We start from the raw sequence: 20594 nt of genomic DNA, 5'->3' as shown, positions 1-20594 counted from the left end.
CATCTTCAAAATATTTTATTATAAAACACAACACAGAGCTCACCAACAGTTCCCACCCAACACTGTCAAATACACACTGCTGGACATAGTGCCCTCAAGAACTGACTTCAGTAAGAATCTCAGAAAAACCGCAGCAGGGAGCGGAATGGAGACAGCAAGTCCCCGGGATGCTGCGGGATGCTGCGCTGATGCTCAACAAGAACACAGTCCCTCCAGAGAAGTGGAGACCCAGTCAGGGCTATGGGCCACCCAGAGCTGGAGCCCAAGTTTGGGCAGAGATGAGGTGCAGTGGAGATGAGACTCCAACAGTCCCAGCTTCAGGCCACTACTTCTTATTCCTTGGCTTTAGCTCTTCAGCTGCATTACGCAAGAAAATGTAATTCTTCTTTTGGGGATTATAAAACTCATGTCCCTAAAGAAGAAAAAACAAACAAACGACTTTAGTATTAAAAGCAATAGCCACACAAACATCAAGTCCTGCTCTGAGGAGGCAGAGTAAGAACAGAGAGGAGTTGACGGTTCTGTTACACAGCCTCTTCCCTCAGAGAGGAGTCAGTGGTACTCCGTCTACGATGTCACTGTCAAGGCAAATGCTCAGGGTCTCAGGCTTAGCATTAGCCCTGACCAGAGATTTCACAACAGGCTGAACTCATCCATGATGCTTTAGGGTAAGGGCCTATTCCACAGAAGGGACGGCTCCCAGGAGAGCAGTGTCTGTGGGCATCACTGGGTGGGGCCGAGAGACACAGCCAGCCTGCACAGGCTATGAATGCTGGGCACACTCTTAATTAAGATCCCAGAGTGAGGAGGAGAAGCAGCACTATCCCAATCAGGTGAGGTGAGACTTGGGAAGGTGTGGCCTGGAGAAGTGACACAGCTGCAGCACTCTCTTGCTATTTACAAAGTTCTATAGTGTGTCAGTAGTCAACAGTAGCTTATCACAGGATGTGCAGTCCAGCTTTAGGGAATGGCTATGTCCAGGCTGCACGCTCATCTATGCAGCCACGGCTACACAGCGGAGACAGATGCTCCTGTTCTGAGCGGATGACTCCTGGACCTGTCCACCCAACACTGGGAGCCCACACACTTCCAACAAATTACAACCTCAATTGGTTTTTCACTTTTGGTTTTTTGAGACAGGGCCTCACTATGAAGACCAGGCTGGTCTTGAACTCACCGAGTCCACCTGCTTCTGTTTCCCCAGTGCTGGGATTAAAGGTGTACTCAGCTGTGACTTCAGGCTCTGGTCAGCACTCAAGAGCATAAGCATTCTGTGGCTCCCAGGAGGATGCAGGAAAAAAAAATTTTTTCCTAAACATTTCTTGTCTTTGGTGGTGCTGGGGACTGAACCAAGGGCCTTGCCACAATGCCAGGCAGCACTCGGCTACTGAGCTATCCGCACAGATGCTTCAAGTCTGAGGAGAGTCTTGCCAAGGCACTAAGGCTTTGTGATCTGTCCACCTCAGTCTCATGCTCCTGAGTGCTGTGACTGTAATGGGAGCCATCACTCCAGAAAAATGCAGGTGTTTTTTACAGCTCTGTTTATGTGTGTGCCCATTCGTGTTGAGCGTGTGTACGTGAACTCCATGGCGGAGGGTGAGAAGAGGGCGTCAGACCCCAGAACTGAGCTACAGACACTTATTAGTTGCCATGAGGGTGCTATCCCAGTCGTAGTGGCCATTCCTGGTTGTCAACCTGACTACATCTGGAATGAACTACAATCCAGATTTGGAAGGCTCACCTGTGCTCCTAATCTGGAGGCTGGGAGATACATGTTTCTGACCTGGAGATCTTGAGGCAGAGCGGCTATGAATCTCAGAAGACTAAGGCAGAGGGACCTCTGAGGTCAAGGTCATCTGGGACAAAGCAAGTCCCAGATGCAGGGGTGGTGGCACACACCTTTAATCTTGGCCACGACTTCTGCTGGAGACCTACATAAGGACACTGGAAGAAGGAAGATTCTCTTCTTTGCCTGCTTGCCTTGTGGGACTGAGCAACTGCTAGATCCTTGGACTTCCATTCACAGCTGCTTCTGACCATTGTTGGGAGTTGGACTACAGACTGTAAGTCACCAACAAATTCTCTTACTATACAGAGACTACCATAAGTTCTGTGACTCTAGAGAACCCTGACTAATACAGAAGTTGGTACCAGGAGTGGGAAGGCTGGGAGCATAGTAAAGAAATGAGCAGAACAGCCAGGAGGCAGCAGCTGTGCACTAGGACTTGTGCCTCGGGACAGAAACAGCTAAAGAACCCCAGGGCACCCTTAACTGGAGAATGGCTGGCAAGCAGTGGTGTAAACAGCCTCCGAAGGATGCTTTAAGCAGCTGTGGGAAACATAGTGAAAGCAGGGATGAAACAGAAGGAGGCTTCCAGACCAGACAGGGACAGGGAGGAAACTGGGTGCATCTCAGCACTCCGGCCAGTGAGTACACATGTGCACACGGGAAGGCAAAGCCTAGGTAGGGCTGAGCAGGTGGGCATGCAGACTCTGCCAATGGCAGTGAGAAAACTGTAGAGAAGTGGAGTGAGAAACATGGGGTAGAAGGGGGCAGCAAAGGTTGAGACAGATGGAGAAGCCACCATGGCAAGGCTGGGTGGGAAAGGGAAGAGAAATGAAATCCATGAGGAATGAATTGGAGCCATCTCCCCAGTAGACACTTCACAGAGAAGTTTGTGTGATGGCCGCAGGCCCACACTCTACTGCCAGCAATGCCTCAAGATTCAGCCAGAACCCCATCAGCTCCCTGCTCAAACCAACCAATGCCACTGGAGCAACACCTTGGCGGCCTGGACCTAGCTTCATCCATGTTCATGTGTTGTGTTCAAGAACAGGGAGGAGCTCATGATGGTTCTCCCTGACATAGCACCCTCCCTCCCCCATGCAAGGTTAAACCCCACATCAAGAGTCAGGTTGCTGCCCACAGGGAGGTGGCAATGGCCTGGGGCACACATGTCCACAGAGAATCAACTCAAACTTAGGCCTTTGACCCCAGAGCCTGAAAGGGAGATCCCAGAACTGGTCTGGAAGTTCTCACCTTGGACCAGTCGTAGCTGGAAGCATAGGCAAATATGTTTCCGTTGTGATTGAAGCAACACGCTGCTATGGGCTGGTCTAACTGTTCTGACGTCTTTAGTTTGGTCCTGGCATCTTTGTCCCAGAAGCTGAACCTACCATCAGAGCCCACAGTGGCAAGGGTGCCATGGACAGGATGGAAGGCAATTCCGTTCACCTGTGAAGGGGAACACAGATGGTGAAAGGCAGAAACAGGTTCCTGTAAAGTCAGGAAAACTAAGACCTGGGCACATTTCACTCCCCGGCCATGCTGCCTGAGGCAACCAGCAGTTTAGACCTAAACCCAAGCTCAGGTGCTCCCCAAGTAGGAACACATGTTTGCATCCACTGGCCACACTGAGCAGCAACTTCAGGAATAAGCGTGGGATTTCTTTTAGCAGACTAACTTCTTGACCATCACTATGTGTGGAAATTGTCTATGGACACCACAGACAAGTTGCAACCTCGCATTCCAAGCACATCAAGAAAAGAGTGAGTCAGTGGGTTTGTAAAAGAGCACTGAAGTCTACAAACACAAACACAGGCTCTCCTTTGACTCCCGGTCCCAGTGCACTTGGATAGCCAGCTCCAAGTCTGCTTCCAGGGGGTTTCTCTTCAAGATAGAGTGCTGCTAAAACGTACCGCATAGATGTCTTGAGGAGCGGAAGTGTTGGTACCGTTGGATCGATGGCATTTGAAGGTGAAGTTATCTTTGGCCCTGAAAAGCAAAGGCGTGTGCCTCAGTTTCCTTCAGAAGCAGTTGGAGAGAACCCCAGGCAGTGGGAGGCACTTACGGGTTTGGAGGGTTGATGTAGTGAATGGCAACTCTTCCCTCAATGCTCCCCAGAGCAAAGCCAGTCGGCTTGTTCTGTTTGTCTTTAAAGATAGCCACACACCGATGCTACGTTAAAATAAAAGGGGAGGGACCATCAGCAGCACGTAAGTAAAGATCAGAAGATCAGTTAACACGAACATAAGCGTTACCTTATTCTTTTTTTTTTTTTTTTTTAGTTTTTCGAGACAGGGTTTCTCTGTGTAGCCCTGGCTGTCCTGGAACTCACTCTGCAGACCAGGCTGGCCTTGAACTCAGAAATCTGCCTGCCTCTGCCTCACAAGTGCTGGGATTAAAGGCGTGCACCGCCACGGCCCGGCACCTTATTCATTCTTAGGTTTTGGAAGAACTACATCGTGACTCAGAGAGGAAGGTGTTTTTGTTCTCAGCACGTGCTACTCTCCAACCTTCTACAGCCCCAACCCCAGGACTCACGTGTGCACACACAGATGCCCTGCTCAGCACAGCCCCTTGGATTAGCAGGTACCTACAGATCAGACACCCAGCGTCTGTCCTCTTTCCCTCAACAGGCCTGGAAACGGTGTAACAGCCTGCCATCCCATTCCTCTTACAGGGAATGCTGGATAAGCTACACACAACAGAGCCAGTGTGGTGGTTTGTGTAAGCCTGGTCTGGGAGTGGCACTATTAGAAGGTGTGGCCCTGTTGGAGTAGGTGTGTCACTGTGGGTGTGGGCTTTAAGACCCTCATCCTAGCTGCCTGGAAGCCAGTATTCTGCTAGCAGCCTTCAGATGAAGATGTAGGACTCTCAGCTCCTCCTGTACCATGCCTGCCTGGATGCTGCCATGACCCCATGATGATAATGGACTGAACCTCTGAACCTGTAAGCCAGCCCCAATTAAATGTTGTCCTTATAAGAGTTGCCTTGGTCATGGGGTCTGTTCACAGCAGTAAAACCCTAAGACAGTATTTTGGCTATCACGTATAAGGATCCAATTACACTAGGTCTTCTTGCCCTGGCTCACTGCACTTAGTATACCAGACTCCAAGTGGTGCCATGATAAGCTCACTTCATTCTTAGGAACTGCTGGTCTGACAGGTCTACGGACTGTGTCTAGTAGAGGAACCTCAGGTACTTCAGGCCACTTCTAACATGCAGGAGGAACTTTCAACACACTCTCGCCAACACTTGCTATCTTACTGTTTTATTTGTATTTCTTGTGTGTGTTCACACATGTGAATGATGTGGTATAAATGTGCAGACATGAGAGCAAATGCACAGGAACCAGAGGAGGGGGTAAAGTGTCCCCTGTCACTTTCTGTGTATTCTCTCAAGGCAGAAGTATCCACCCAGGGTTACTCCTGTCCCCAGCTCCCACAGAACTGAGGTTACAGGAGTGCACTGAACCAGGCCCATCTTGTCACCTGAGCAGGCTCACCAAGTCAGCTATGTGCTGGGATCTGAATTTAGGCCTTTTTTTTTTTTTTATTATGCATCCCGTGCTCTCAACCATGGAACCATTCCTTAGAGCCTGCACTAAGTTCTGAGTTTCTCAAAACGATGTGTGAGGTGCTGTCTGCGAGCTTTCCTGGGATAAAAAGAAAACACTGACTGCCTTCACATACTCACTGGGCAGGTTGTTACCTTCAGAGTTTTTAATTGGGTCATTAGTTTTGCCAAAAGTTCTTTTTTTTTCCTTGTTTTTTTTTTGAGACAGGGTTTTCTCTGTGTAGTCCTGGCTGACCTGGAACTCAGTCTGTAGACCAGGCTGTCCTTAAACTCAGAAACCCGCCTGCCTCTGCCTCCCACCACTGCCCAGTACTCAAAGCTCTTTATACTCTTAAAAGGCAACATGTTAGCACCTAGACTCCTCACTAGTCTCTGTTCCCTGCAGTTCTTTATTGCTGGCTGCTCCTTCCTGTGAGGGTCAAGTCTGCTGTGGTCCTGCTGGGTTATTATTTCTTGCCCACTTTTTCTGGTGTCAGTGTGCAAGACTGTAGTGCAAGGACAAATGGCAGGAAGTTTTTCTCTAACTCCTAGAAGACTAGGGACTGGGAGTGGCAGGTAGACAGAGAAAGGAATGAAGCCTGAGGGCGAGAGGTGGGGGGTGGGGGGAAGAGGTGACTCAAGCGTGACCTCTAGTCTGAAGGGCAAAGGAAGTCTGGCTAGAGATGATGACCACCAGGACCAAGGTGTTCTGGAAAATTCTGCTGCTGCTGCTCTAGGACTTACACTGAGTGCTATGGGTGAGTCCACAGGGGACAAAGAGCGAAGAGGGGGAGGTGTGGAAGGATCACAGGCAGCCCTGGAAGGGCAAGGATGGTGTTTCCCAGGGTCAACCAGACCAAGCACACTTGGGTAAAGTGCTAGACACGTCTTGGTGAAGGCCTACGTCAAAGGCTGCAGGGCAAGAGGGCGCACCATGGAAACGGCCTCCAAAGACCCGTGGTCAGCACCTAGCAGGGAAGCTGCAGCAGGAAGGAGGCATGGCTGGCTAAGCCTCCCTCCTCTGTTCTGACAGGACTGATCCCTTTGCTGAGATGTATGCTAGGAGACTTAGATCAGGAAGCAGGAAGGACTCAGCCCTGCGGCCAGGGGAGGACTGAGCTGGAGGAACACCGAGAAGCCGTGAGAGTGAAGGCAGAGCAGAAGCTGAAGGGCAGAAGCAGTCCGCTCAGACGGGCTGGGAGCACACAGGAGCACTACGCTACTCCGGGATGTTTGGGGGACAGGGAAGTCTGGCTCTGTCGTGCTTATGGGGAACTGTGTTTGCTTCTTTAAATTCACCTCCTCTCAACATAGCAGCAACCTTTTCTTTTCTTTCTTTCTTTCTTTCTTTTTTTTGGTTTTTCAAGACAGGGTTTCTCTGTGTAGCCCTGGCTGTCCTGGAACTCACTCTGCAGACCAGGCTGGCCTTGAACTCAGAAATCCGCTTGCCTCTGCCCCCCAAGTGCTGGGATTAAAGGCGTGCACCACCACTGCCTGGCTAGCAGCAAACTTTTCAAGAGAGACACTGCATACCTGTGTGCCACACATACAAGCACCACCCTGCATGTGGCAGGTGCTCAACGTATGCTTCTCAGTGGTGTGTGACCCACCTGGTGCTTCAGGGGAGACTCTATTCGCCTGAACTCAGAGGGCTGATTCTCTAACTGATACACAATCAGGCCCCTCTCTGCAGTGGCCACCACAGCCATCGGGTATATCTAGAGAGAGAAGACAACACACTTGACGTAAAGACAGGGCTTTCACACCAAAGTATTCCGTCAACATTTTAGTCATGAAATTCTAATGTTTTAAAAGTTTAATAATTTAGTGATATCCAAGTGTTTGTGAAAACCTAGAGAAGCCCCACCTGTAAGCAGAACACCCATGGACTTACTTAAGACGCTTCATGCTGGTGGTAAGGATTTCTACGCGGCCCAGTGTGATCTCTTATGAACCCTAGGTCCCAGGCTTTCCTTACTATGTGCTTTACTTTTTTTTTTTTTTTTGCTTTTCGAGACAAGGTTTCTCTTTATAGCCCCTGCTGTCCTTGAACTCAGAAATCTGCCTGTCTCTGCCTCCCAAGTGCTGGGATTAAAGGTGTGCACCACCACTGCCCAGCTTTTTTTTTTTTTAAGATTTATTTATTATTATACATAAGTATACTGTAGCTGTCTTCATACAAGTCAGAAGAGGGCATCAGATCTCACTACGGGTGGTTGCTAGGATTTGAACTTGGGTCATTTGGAAAAGCAGTGCTCTCACCTGCTGAGCCATCTCACCAGCCCCACTTTACAGTTTTGTTTTGTTTGTTTGTTTGATTTTTGAAGATTTATTTATTATATATAAATACACTGTAGCTGTTTTCAGACACACCAGAAGAGAGCATCCAAACTCATTACTGATGGTTGTGAGCCACCATGTGGTTGCTGAGATTTGAACTCATGATCTTCAGAAGAGCAGTCAGTGCTCTTAACCCACTGAACCATCTCTTCAGGCCCCTTTTTTGTGTTTTTCAAGACAGGGTTTCTCTGTATAGCTCTGGCTGTCCTGGAACTCACTCTGTAGACCAGGCTGGCCTTGAACTCAGAAATCTGCCTGCCTCTGCCTCTCAAGTGCTGGGATTAAAGGTGTGCGCCACCACTGCCAGGCTTCCACTTTAAGTTTTTAAACTATACAATATGGATATTTAAAAAGTACACTGAGTCACCAGTGAGAATGGATGGTCACCTCCACTCTGTCATATGATGTGTTTCAGTGATTTCCTCCTGTCCTTGACACCAGGTGTCTCTTTCATTCCTTCCTTTGTTAAGACAGGATCTTAACTGTCAGACTCTTGCAAGCCTGGAATTGCCACTATAGAGGGGGCTAGCCTAGAACTCAGAGACTGTCCTGCCTCTGCCTTACAACCTGGGATTACAGGATGGGCAATCATGCATGGTCAGGCATGTTTCTACATGCAGTTTGTGAGTGTCAGCCCCTACCATGTACTTTTCTGAAGATGGATCTCCTCATTGTGGAATTACTGGGGCAGTTGCTAGAAACCCTTAAGAAACAATCAAGACACTGAGAAAGCACTTCAGTTTCCACACCACTCAGAGGCATGCCCAGGCACGCACGCACGCATGCGCTATCTGTCCAATCACACTTCGCTCCCTCCCCACTAGGGAGGACAGGTGGCTAGTGCGCATGTTCAAACAATAGCCAAAAGTCCAACACTTTCATCTCCAGACTCAAAGACAACAAAGGAAACTGCCCCAAACTTAACACTTGGCACTTTTAGGACATGCAGCCCCCAAATGTCATGTATGAACAAGTCTGTTGAAGTTGAAGGATTTAGATTTCCTATAAACGGCAAGGTGCCACATAAGCCATGCTCAGTTGACTGTTGAAAAGGAAGTGAGATTCCTTACCACATCTGCACAGTAACAGCGTTCAGGGAGTTGCAAGACCATCATAGGATTTGACGACCGGGTATCCCAAAACTGAAAGCAAAGAGGAGCAGCAGTAAGAGACCACTGAGGGCTGAAGTCTGTGTGGACCCAGCGATTCCAATCTTCGAAAGGCACAACCCCTTAAGCACACGCATACCTTCAGCGTCTTATCCCAGCTCCCGGTCATCACGCAGCTGTAGTTTGGGGCTTTGATCCAGTGTATGGTCTTCACAGGAGCGTCATGCTTTTACAAGATAAGAATCAGGGGACAGCTCAACAACTAGCACAACAGCTCTAGTTCTGGAAAACCAAAGGAACTGCCTTCTTCAACACTGGTTACATTCAACACTAACAAAACCATAGGGCACTGCAGTGTTCTCTCTGACCCCAGGGCTTAGCCCAAGGACTTGCCCCATGTGCTGCTCTGACCCCTGCTCACCCTCACTAATGATCAGTGGTGATGACCAGGTCCTCACCAGGGAACCATTGGGAACTCTGAGGGGAAGCACATCTGTCACTAGGATGCATCCATCAGAGACTCCCTGCAGTGCAGGCGCTGCTGTGAAAGTGCTTCAGGAGCCTTCCCACCCTCACCTAAGATGGACTCTAGGACCCTTTCACCCACTACTTAAGTGGTCTTCGCACTGAGAAGCAGCCTTCTGCTCCTCAGGTGATGTGGTGGTCTGAATGCACATGGCCTCTGTAGACTCACAGGGAGTGGTTGTGGCTTTGCTGAAGGAAGTGTGTCCCTGGGGGGTGGGCTTTCAGGTTGAACTGTAAGCCTGCTCTAATGAAATGTCTCCCTTATAAGAGCTGCTACGGTCATAGATCTTTCACAACAACAGAGCCCTAACTAAGACAAGTAATAAATGTCCCATGGGTACATGGTGTCCTAACCCGAGGACGCTGCCCAGCACATGGCAGACACTTGACCAACACTTGCTGAATGACAAGCAAACACGTGTAACTGACAGAGGCCAGTCACACACCCACGCCAAGAACTCTTGTCTACAGATCTCGCTGTCACTACTCCCATCATTACCTTTGTGTACATGGGAGGGTTGTGGCTAAGTGCTCTGAGAAGTAATAGCACAAATGTGGGAGCTTACAAAACATGCTATGAACACTCTGAAGAGGTTTCCCGGGCTGTCTAGTAAGCCCACACAAAGGCCTCTCACCTGTGCTATCTGAATGGCCTGGTTGCTGTTCAGGTCCCACATCTTGGCTGTCTTGTCACATGATGCTGTGAATACTTTGCTCCCATCCTAAAATAAAAGAGTCTGCTGAGTGAAAGTAAGTCTCCATGCTCGGAGCTGGGTTAAGCATCTGCGGTGCGTAGTGTTTTCCTATTACTGAAGGCCAGCACACTGCAGACTAGTTCCACAGGCAGTACACTCACAGCTGGAAGCTGGGCACTCAGCTCAGACAAACAGGATCTCAAGGGGTGGGGGCAGTGCAAGCTTTAATCCCAGCACTCAGGAGGCAGAGACGGATCTCTCAGAATTGAAGCCAGCCTGGTCTACAGAGTGAGTTCCTGGATAGCCTGGTCTACAGAGTGAGTTCCTGGATAGCCAGGGCTACAGAGGAACCCTGTGTCAAACAAAACAAAACAAAACAAAAAAAAAAAAAAGAAGAAACAGAATCTCTAAGAATTTGAGTGGCTTTGAAAGCTAGCACATGAAAACCAAATGTGGCTAGCGAGACACTCAATGGATACTGGTCACTGCCAAGCCTGACTGACTGATCACATGACCCTCACCTGTCACATTTCAGGACATTGTCAGGTAACCAACAAGTATCTAGCTTGGCCTCTATAGCTCACACTGTTATCTAAGTACCAAGTCTGAAAGGTTCTGCTCTCTTCAAAAACAACACAAAAAACATACTAAGAACCCATAGTCACTTTATATTTAAACCATAACACACATTATTTAAAAAACAAAACAAGCTGGGTAGTGCCATCTGCAGCAGTTGAATCTCTAAGTTTAAGGCCATCCTAGCCTACAAACAAACAAACAAACAAACGAACAAACGAAAAGCCCAGTCTCAAAAAACAACAACAAAAAAAAGTCTTAGAAAACCAGGGTGGCCACTCCTGTCACAGAGCTCTTATCTAGAGCGCAGGCCCAGAAGGGGAAAGGCCCACCTCTTCTCCGCCATGAGAGGGAGAGGGAAGCAAACCAATCTTTGGTGAACACCTGGAAGTGCAGACTGCCCACCTCAGGGTCACACCCTTAATCCAAAGTCACTGGCTCCAAAGCACTGCCACAACCAAGTGCTTACTAAAGTCCAAAGCTTTGGAAACCAAGACACGTCTGACCTAAGCCTGTTGGTACAGAAAACTGACTCTTAGCTGAGGTATTAGGAGCTCAGAAAGTTGAGGAACATACAATTCTGTGGTTTCCGTACCATCCAGGGCTGCTCTGTGAGAGAATGGCCCCTATGGGCTCTTACACTTGAGGTTTCCCAAGGGCTTCCTCTGCCTCCTCCCTGCAGATCAGGAGGAGAGCTCTCAGCTGTTCCTGTGGCCATGACTCGGCTCTGCCATCATGGACCCTAACCCTCTGAAACCATAGGCTCAATCCAACACTCTCTTTTATAAGTAGCCTTGGTGTTTTGCCATAGCAACAGAGAAGTAAGAAATACAAATCTTATCTCAAAAGAGGAAACATGACACACATCACTCCAGCAGACATCCAGCACTGGCCCGGTGTGCATCTGCTGGGCCTTTGGAATGGTTTGCCCACTGTCTTGCACTTCCCAGCAGCGAACCTGTAAGAACAAGACAGATCAATGAGATCAGGGCATTTCCCAATCTCTGCTGTGCACTCGAATATTACAGCTTACTGCAGACTTCTTGCATAAATCTGATTATCTAACTTCAAGAGCAAACTAATCAGCTGAAACTCACAAATGGGAGCGCTCACACCTACACTGTAGCCAAGCTGCTCGCTCGGCAGTCACTCAGGCCTCAAGAGCAAATCCACCTCTCTCCTGGAACGTTTCCCCTGTCACTTCCCTGTTAAAGTAATGCATTTTGCAGATTTTGTAACTATAACAAGAAAATAAATTCCACCAGGGAGAACTAGTTAAGTGCCGGACGCATTTAGTCTTCCTTCAATGCATGCATCCTACAGCCAACAAACCAGAGAACTGGAACTAGAGGCCAGCTCCTGCTGCCGCTGTGGCTCCCCTCACTTCACGCTCACTCTGTCCAGCTCTGAAGATGCTTCTAATGTGGCTTATTTATTTTTCCCAGACAGGGTTTCACAATAGCCCAGGCTGGCTTCGAACTCATTATGAAGCTGAGGATGACCCTGAATGTGATCCTCCTGCTTTACTTTCCAGGGGGTGGAGAACAGGTTTGTGCCACCAAACCTAGTTTTTGCCCAACACTAAGTGAAATGAGGAAAGACAGGCCTGCTCATCCTTCCCGTGCCCCTCCATCCTCACCGTTGCAGGCCAGTTTAGAACCCTGCCCTAAACACTGTGGAGAGGGTGTGCGGCTGAGTCTGGTCCCACACAGCAGGATCAGGCAGAAGCCGACTACGGACCTTAAGCTTGGACTTTCTGTGGGATTGGGAATGGAACCCAAGGCCTCACACACCCGGGTGAGTGCTCTGCCTCTAGAGCTGCAATCCTGGACCGGGGGGTGCCAAGATCAGCAGATAGATCCGTCCTAGTTTCACACACACCCATGTGAAGCCACTGTCCCGAAGCATGGACATGAGCACTCTCAAACTCTGGGGATGTGAAGGGCAGTATCAGGCATTTTCCCCAGGTCCTAGATGCAGAGTCAATAGAATGAAGGACTTAAGTGGAGAGACTTCTGAGGAGCTGCTCCAACTAGCCTGACTACTAGCAGGACTGGAAGGCTCTGGCTTGTCCCCTCACACAATGTCTCCATCAGTCACTATTCTTGCTAACTTCATGGGGGAAATGAGTGTAGCATACATTTCTTTCTGATCATGAAATTAGCAGAGTGGTCTAGAGCTGCTGGGCTGTGTGGAGCCTCCTGACTGACATCCATGCGCATGCCAGACCTTACAAACTCCCTTTGTGCAGTCACTGAGCTCACTGTTCAGGGGCTGATGGAACAGTCTGTGAAGAATCTGCCCTACTAGCTAAAGTCTAACAAGTTCAATATTCATCTGAAGAACAGTTTCTGAGTGCCAAGAAAGGCTCTTAACAAGCAGTATAAGTAGTGCCGATGAGTCAGGTACAAGGACCCCGGAGCAGGGCCTGGCTATGGTGCTACCACTCAGAAGGATGCAGTTTCTACACTGTGTCTTACATGTGATCAGAAGACCACACATAAGCCTTAGCCTCAGTTCACTCACAGACAGAATGGAGCTGAAGGGCAAGCTAGCCTTGCCTACACAGCAGTTGCCTGAGATGCACTTACATCATTAGCCCAGGATCCTGCAATAAGGAAGTTGCCTGGTAAGGTTGGTGGGCTGAAAGACAGACAACCGATGCTGTCATCAGGAGAAGACGTGACTTCAATATCCTGGGGAGGGAAGGACAGGGTTAAAATGCACACATCATCACCATAAGGTACCTTTCTTTCAAACCAAACACTTTGAGCTCTTTGCCTTGAGACCTAACTGGATCTTATCTTTCCTGTGTTTCTGATCAAACACAGAAGCAATACACAGGTCAAGGAAAATATTAGAGCTGCAGGCTTCAGAATGTGCTAAAAGGCACCAGGGCAGCACTTGCATGAGGCAGCTCCCACCTGCTCCAAGTGTCTGGCCAAGTTGCCCCACCCCAACCCCATCCTAGCTTTCCTGTGGTACAAAGAACAGTGGATATTCTCCAGGGCTGCTGTGAGAGCCACACCAAGTTACACAGCAAGCTGACCCCAGCCCAGGAAGCTCTGGCTCTCCGAGGTGGCTTGGCAGCTGTGATGAGCTACAGGACACTAGTTCTGTGTGCAGTGTTCCTCAGCTTCATCCCGCCAGACCCTGAAGCCAGGCAGAGGCACCCACCCGCTTCTCTTCACCCAGCAGGAGGCTCCTTGGCTCTCTGCATACCCTGTGGGGGATGTAGGTGATACCTTCATCGGGTTGTGGTTATCTGTGGCTGTGCTCCCAAACATGCTGGTCCCACCAGTCCCAAATCCAGAGGTTGATCCAAACAGACTCATGATGGCTGGAAAACACAAAGTGGGAGCCATTAAGCACAGGCCCCTCTTAGGTGGGACAAAGCACACAGCAGAAACTAGCACTGTGATGCTAAGCCAGCCTTGCTCTTCAGAGAGATTTAAGTATGCCACAAGCAGAATGCCTAATAAAAGGAGCCTTTGTGCCCACCATAGTATAATCTGAACACTAGGGCAAAGGCAGGAGGATCTGAGTACCAGAACAGCCTGGTCTACATACTGAATTCTAGGCCAGACAGGGCTACACAGAGCACACACACATACGCATACCCCCCCCACACACTATTATTTTTAGAGCATTTTTAGTCTCTGGAAGCTATGAAGGAAGACTCTCCTACATCCACATCCACTTTCCTCTACTTACTGGAAGGCACCCACACAGACATGGCACAGTACTTCAGTCAGCAGCTAGGAAGGAGGTTATCACTCCACAGAGTCACAACTGTACACTGGGCACCCAGCAGTAGGCAGGAGGGCCTCCTGTGCCCAGGGTCCACTCTTGGGGGTTCCCCTTCCTCTCTATTTTAGGAGTCCCAAATACTCTACCAATTAGGCCAATGTCTGCATGAAGCTACCCAGAAAGAACAACCAGTTCTGGCAGTTGTTCCACAATTTCTCAGGGCTTTAAGAAAGCAGTCCATGCCAGGCAGTGATGGTGCATGCCTTTAAGTCCCAGCATTTGCAAGGCAAAGACAGTTGGATTTCTGAGAGTTGAGGCCAGCCTGGTCTACAGAGTGAGTTTCAGGATAGCCAGGACTACAAAGAGACCCTGTCTCAAAACACCAAAAAGAAAAAAAGAACAAAACAAAGCCATCTACTTTGGCCCACTGAGTACCGAAGTTCTGATGTGACAGTGTAGACTCAGAGCCATCACAAGTTGGCACTGCTTTCCTGAACATGGCGGTCTACCAGGCCCACCTGTCACTTGTCATGCCTCATCTTCCCGCTGTGCTGAAAGGACATTCTCCAGGCTCCTCTGTTGCTGGCAAGTAGGCTCAGGCAGTAAAGACACCTGGTGTGCAAGCCTGGATACCTGAGTTTGACCCCCAGAATCAATAGAAAGGTAGGAGAGAACTCAAAGCTGTCCTCTGACCACATGTGGACTGTGGCATGCATGGCCACATACACAACATGCAGGTGAGAAGGCACCGGTGATCTCTGCACTTGGGAGGCAGGGTCAGGAGGATCAGTCCATCCGTGACTGTACAGAAGTCTGGAGACAGCTTGGTCTACAAAAGAGCCCACTTAAAGAAAAGGATCTGCACGGTCTAGCACTGAATGTAATAAACTGTGTCGTTGCCAAGGAAACCATCTGTGCACTGTAACTCCAGACTCGCATATGCTTTTGCTACATTTCAAACTGTTACTAAAAAGCTAATTCTTAAAACCCAGAATCCTACCAAGTCAGCCACCTTTCCAAAGTGAGGATAACGCCTGAGCAGTCCGCTGCCTAACGGGGGTCGCTTGCTTAAAAAACACAGAACGGCAAAATTGCAAGTAAGTTTGGGAACACATCTGACTTATGCTGGCTTCAAAACAGACGCGATGTGTCAGAGTCACAGTAAGGAGACATCCACCTCGGGAGACAACTCTGGGGTTGACGTCTCCGAGCCTGTCTGGACAGGTAGAGAGACGCACAGACACACAGGCTTCCTGCCGGGATGAGCCCGGAAGGACTGGGCTTCTGCACAGCTGTGTGTCTTGGGAACGGGAGTTAGTCTTGATTTTCCCCACCTTTAAACCGGAATTACTAAGTCCTCCTTCCTGGAGTTAGGAAACGAAAAGACCCCCAGTGTGTGCTTGAATTAGCAAGCTCCTCTACAGTATAATCTCCTTTAACACTTGTATGCGCACGTGAGGCCGATAGAGCAAGAGCGTCTCGGATCCCCTGCAGCCGGAGTGAACAGGCCTCTGCGGAGCCATCTCTCCAGCTCGAACACCTCTGAGGGGTCTTCTTGAAACAAGGACTTAGCGCAAGCTGGCTGGGAACCCACTCAGTTAGCTCAGGCTAGCCTTGAACTCCCGACCCTCCGCCGCCCAAGTGCCTGACCACGCCCGCCGGCTCGGCCGCGCCCCTCCCATGTGCGCAGGTCGCGGGCACCGCCGCCGCCCGCCGTGCCTCCCTCACCGTCTCCCCACCTCCGAGGCCTGGGCGGCGTGCGCGCGCGGAATGGCCCGGCCTACCTAGCGGGGCGCACAGGGTCCGGCTGCAGAGAGGGGCTCGGTTTCCCCACGCGGGCCCCGGCTCTCCGGAGGAGGGGGCGGGAGCGCGGCTGGCGGGGACGGGGCCGCGACGCGCGGCCGCCCGAGGACCGCGCACGCGGCGGGGCCCGAAGCCACGAACCTGCTCTGGCGCGGGGCGGAGGGGGCGCAGCCAGGAGACCCCAGACCTCCGAGCCGCCTCAAGCCGGTGGAAACCGCCCCGTTACCACAGAAGCACCGCGCACGCGCCATGAGCCGCTTCCGGGACTGCCCGGAAGGCGTCAGGGGATGACGTTCCGCCCGGCTCAAGGCGGGCGCACATGCGCAGAAACCCTGCTGAGGTCGAGAGGAAGTCTCCAGGCCAGCAGTTTGCGGGTTGGTGGAAAGTCGGCGCAGTTGCCAGGCAACTAGTTGAGAGAGGGCGTTGTTTTCGCTTGTGTATCATTATATTTATTGTTGTTTAAACGTCTAAAGATGGTCGTGGAGCTAGGAGATGGCTCAGCGGCTAAGAGAAGAAGACCCAGATTCTATTCCCAACACCTACTGGACGGCTCACAGGTCCAAGAGAACCAACGCCAGTTCCTGGAGACCTGGGCATAGCACGCAGTGGTGCTTAACCGTCTTCAGGCAACACACTCATACACGTAAAATAAAAATGAAAGCCAGGCAGTGGTGGCGCACTTGGGAGGCAGAGGCAGGCGGATTTCTGAGTTCAAGGCCAGCCTGGTCTACAGAGTGAGTTCCAGGACAGCCAGGGCTACACAGAGAAACCCTGTCTCGAAAAACTAAATAAATGAATAAAAATAAAAAAAATTAAAATGAGTTCACCAGCTCAAGTCTAGCGCTGTCTTCTGAGAGGTTGCCTACCTGAAACATCCCAAGTGGTATGATAAGGGGAAGAAGGTGCCTACTCCCTGTGCATGGATGTTTTCCCTGTGTGTATGGATGTGCACCACATGCATGGGGAGGCCAGAAAATGGTACAGGATCCCCCTAGAACTACCCTCTTCAAGAGCAACAAGTCACTTAATTACTGAGTCCCATGTACTAGTAGGTCAGTATTAAGCTGGTCTGAAACAGAAGCAAAAGACTCACTCTATGAAAGATTCCACATAGAGTGTTTAAGGTGTCAGATAAAATGACAACACAGTTAGCTAGATTCCAGAATGAGGGTTCCAATGAACCAATCAGGGAAAGTGGTTTTTAGAGAGAGAGAAAGGACACAGGCCAATGAGGAAGAACAAAATGTGATTGGTTGCTACAAAATTAGTTTCCTTGTTGGGCAACCACTGGCAGGCTTTCTAGTCCCTGCACACAGGAGGTAGATCTCTGTGAGTTCTAGGCCAATCAGAACTACACAGTAAGGCTCTGTCTCCAAAACAATTTTTAAAAATTTAAGGCAGGAACAGGGTTACAGAACAATGGAATAAAAACTGACTGCTGGCTACCTGTTTTAAGGGACCTCAGTACAGCTGGGCAGTGGTGGCCCAAGCCTTTAATCCCAGCACTTGGGAGGCAGAGGCAGGCAGATTTCTGAGTTCGAGACCAGCTTGGTCTACAGAGTGAGTTCCAGGACAGCCAGGGCTACACAGAGAAATCCTGTCTTGAAAAACCAAAAAAAAAAAAAGAAAGAAAGAAAAAAGAAAGGAACCTCAGTACAATACAGTGGAAAGTGGCCCCTTAGGACACCTAATTATCATCAACTTACTCCCCGTCCGCCGAAAAGTCAAATACCGAGTATTAGTTTGGTTACATAGAGTTTGGTTTGTAGTAGCGTCCATTCCCATTGGGGCGCAGGGGAGAGTGGGGTCCACACTAGTGGGCTCCTTTAGTGTGGTTTCACAGGGAATTGTTACTATGACTTTCCCAGGACCACCAGGACCAGTGCAGACAGATTCCTCTGTCTCCCCAGCCTTTGTGATCACTGTCTAAAGAATTCCTTAAGTAGCACGCACAATACACTCCCAGTGAGGGCAGCTGACAGTGGCCAGAGAGGCTTTCCACTAACATCCACAACCATTAAGCAACAGCACAGCTTCCTCTAAGGCCATGGCCCTCAGTACTGTACTATAGTCCTGCAGGATAGTCTGTGCTGGATAGCTTTATGCCAACTTGGCGCAAGCTAAAGTCATCTGAGAGGAGGGAACCTCAATTAAGAAAATGCTTCCATAAGATTAGACTGTAGGCAAGACGATAAAGCAATTTCTCAATTAGTGATTAATGGTGAAGGGCCCAACCCATGCTGGGTGGTACCATCCCTAGGCTTGGTGGTCTTGGGTTCTTTAAGAAAGCAGGCTGAGCAAGCCATGGGAAGCAGACCAGTCAGCAGCACCCCTCCATGGCCCCTGCATGAGCTCCTGCCTCCAGGTTCCTGCCCTGACTGCCTTTGCTAATGGCCTGTGATGTAGAAGCCTAAGCAGAATCAACCCTTTCCTCCTCAGCGTGCTTTGCTTACGGTGTTAATCATGGCTGTAGAACCCGGAACGGAGACCTATGGAGCCTGTTTCAGATACTTATCCTCGAAGGCTCCTGGGAGATCATGTCAGGCAGAGAGGTCATCTCTCTTCCCCAACTTTAGCACTCTTTACCATTTGGGCCCCTCCAGCCCCTTGTTTCATGGACTGTGGCCTCAGAGCCTCAATGCCTGCTAGTTACTGAGGGCTACTGAGCACAGTGAGGCTGCTTATGTGTCCTGGGTCCTCATGACCTTTTCAGAGAGCTTTAGATTCATGAAGGAAAATGGAGATCCGGTAGGCCTGGGGCAGGACCCATATTTCTACTACCTTCTCAGCTAGGGTTCTTGGACTGAAGACCCCACCAAAGAATTCCAACAAGGCTATTAAAATCACTGGGAGCTTTAAAAAAAAACCTTCACGCCTGGGCTGCACTCACAAAGACTCTAATTTCATAGGTCTTGGGTGGAACTCAGGAAATCATTCTTTCAATCTCCCCAGAGGAGCCTGAGATACAGCCAGCATCCCTGCTGTTCAGGGGACTAGAAGGGACTGGCTGCCCTTGCGTGTCCCTCAGTGCACCAACGGCAGTGTCCTACCTAAGCACAGCAGCTCACATTCCGGGACCGTCTCTAAACTCTACTATGCAGATATAATAGACTTTCAGTGAATAATCCCACTTCATCCTCACAACGGTCCTTTAGGGTCTTCCTTGTTGCTATTGCCATCCTTGTCAATGCTGTGAGCTGGAAACCAGATCATAACACGCCCCCCTCCACAGAGGCACTGAGTGAAGAACCGCAAAGCCTGGACAACACGAGAGGCAGTGTTGTCTCTTCCCTATGCCTAAACCCCAAAGGGAGAGCAATCACCTATGCAGTCGGTATGGGTAAACACTCACACAAGAATCAAAATACTGGAATTCTGGCTGTGAGTATCACATTACCCTTATTGGTGGAGTCTTGAGGAAAACTCAGGATGCACTGCAGTTTATAGTTCTCTTCCAACTAACTGGGTGTGCTTATAACTTTTGTTTTAGTTAATATTTCAACTTAAATGATATTTAATTTTGATGTTTTATTTGGTTGTGTTAATGTATGAGTACATTACATGTACACCTGCAGGCCAGAAGAGGGCATCAGACTCCATTACACATGATTGTGAGCCACCATATGGTTGCTGGGAACTGAACTCAGGACCTCTGGAAGATCAGTCATTGCTCTTAACCACTGAGCCATTTCTCCAGCCCCCTAATTTTGATACTCTTATTGAAAATTTCTCATAGGCTGGCTTAAGGTTTGCAACCAGTTTGGAGAACAAGTGTGGAACCTTGGGATTTGGGGCACCTGGAGCCGATTAGCTCATGAGGCCTGAGAAGTGCTCACCAGAGGTCTCCTGGCCTCCTACATTTTCTTTTTAGGAGTCTTGCACTTTCCTATCAAGCCCTCTTAAAAGTGACTTGGAAATAATTTTAAGGAAATTACTACTTAAAGGAATGGAAGGATTTGAGTGCCCAGCAAGCTTTGGCCAGCAGAGGGCAGCCTTGGCTTGTCTTAGGTAGCTGTCACTGTGGCGTGTGCCTGGGGGCGGGGAGGGGCAGCCCACTTGCTGACAAAGTCATCGTTGCTCCACACCATCTTCTGCAGACATCCCAGCGTATCTGTGGATGTACACTTGTGGCACAGTTTTCAGAGTGTCTGATCTCTCCAGCAGCACCCTGACAGATACCTGTCTCACACTAACAGTCAACCAGGAGGTCTGAAAGAAGCCAAGAGGGACAGCCAAGAGCATTTGCCTCTGTTTGTAGGACATGCACTGATTGTCTCCCCACATGAATCATGACTTCTGAAATCACTTAGCATCACCGGTAACGACAGTTCAATTTCCCAGAAAATAGGATGCTACAGCCAGCTTTTTTTTTTTTCCCTTTGAAATGAGGGTCATTATGAGCCCTTAAGGAAAAACACAGAGTCTCTGAACATCTCTTGTGGTCCTCATGCCTCCCCA

At 49.6% G+C, this 20594-nt stretch overlaps 1 protein-coding gene across 3 annotated transcripts; it reads right to left on the bottom strand.

Moving 5' to 3' along the window:
• Positions 1-16407, bottom strand: Rae1 (ribonucleic acid export 1). 3 transcript variants are annotated; one of them, XM_031372903.1, is made up of 12 exons: positions 16118-16407; positions 13829-13923; positions 13175-13279; positions 11449-11541; positions 9948-10034; positions 8927-9013; positions 8749-8820; positions 6949-7056; positions 3852-3958; positions 3700-3775; positions 3041-3235; positions 1-412 (listed from the first exon to the last, which is right to left on the bottom strand). In XM_031372903.1, the coding sequence occupies exons 2-12, from the start codon at positions 13916-13918 to the stop codon at positions 326-328; spliced, it is 1107 nt and encodes a 368-aa protein (XP_031228763.1). In that variant the 5' UTR covers positions 13919-13923; positions 16118-16407; the 3' UTR covers positions 1-325. The 3 variants fall into 3 exon arrangements, with proteins under 3 accessions (XP_031228763.1, XP_031228762.1, XP_031228764.1); XM_031372902.1 differs by having other exon boundaries at positions 16278-16403; XM_031372904.1 differs by lacking the exon at positions 16118-16407 and adding an exon at positions 15668-16007.
• Positions 16408-20594: the final 4187 nt, after the last annotated feature.

The sequence above is a fragment of the Mastomys coucha genome, unplaced genomic scaffold, assembly GCF_008632895.1.
Source record: "Mastomys coucha isolate ucsf_1 unplaced genomic scaffold, UCSF_Mcou_1 pScaffold15, whole genome shotgun sequence".
Lineage (NCBI taxonomy): Eukaryota > Metazoa > Chordata > Mammalia > Rodentia > Muridae > Mastomys > Mastomys coucha.
This window is presented reverse-complemented; position numbering and strand designations above follow the sequence as displayed.

Coding starts and splice junctions, on each gene's coding strand:
- Rae1 (XM_031372903.1), bottom strand. CDS start 13,918: ATGAGTCTGTTTGGATCAACCTCTGGATTTGGGACTGGTGGGACCAGC. Junction 9,014..9,947: donor AGGCCATTCAGATAGCACAG/GTGAGAGGCCTT, acceptor ATCTTGTAAAAG/CATGACGCTCCTGTGAAGAC. Junction 3,236..3,699: donor CTCCTCAAGACATCTATGCG/GTACGTTTTAGC, acceptor TCCCCTTCACAG/GTGAACGGAATTGCCTTCCA.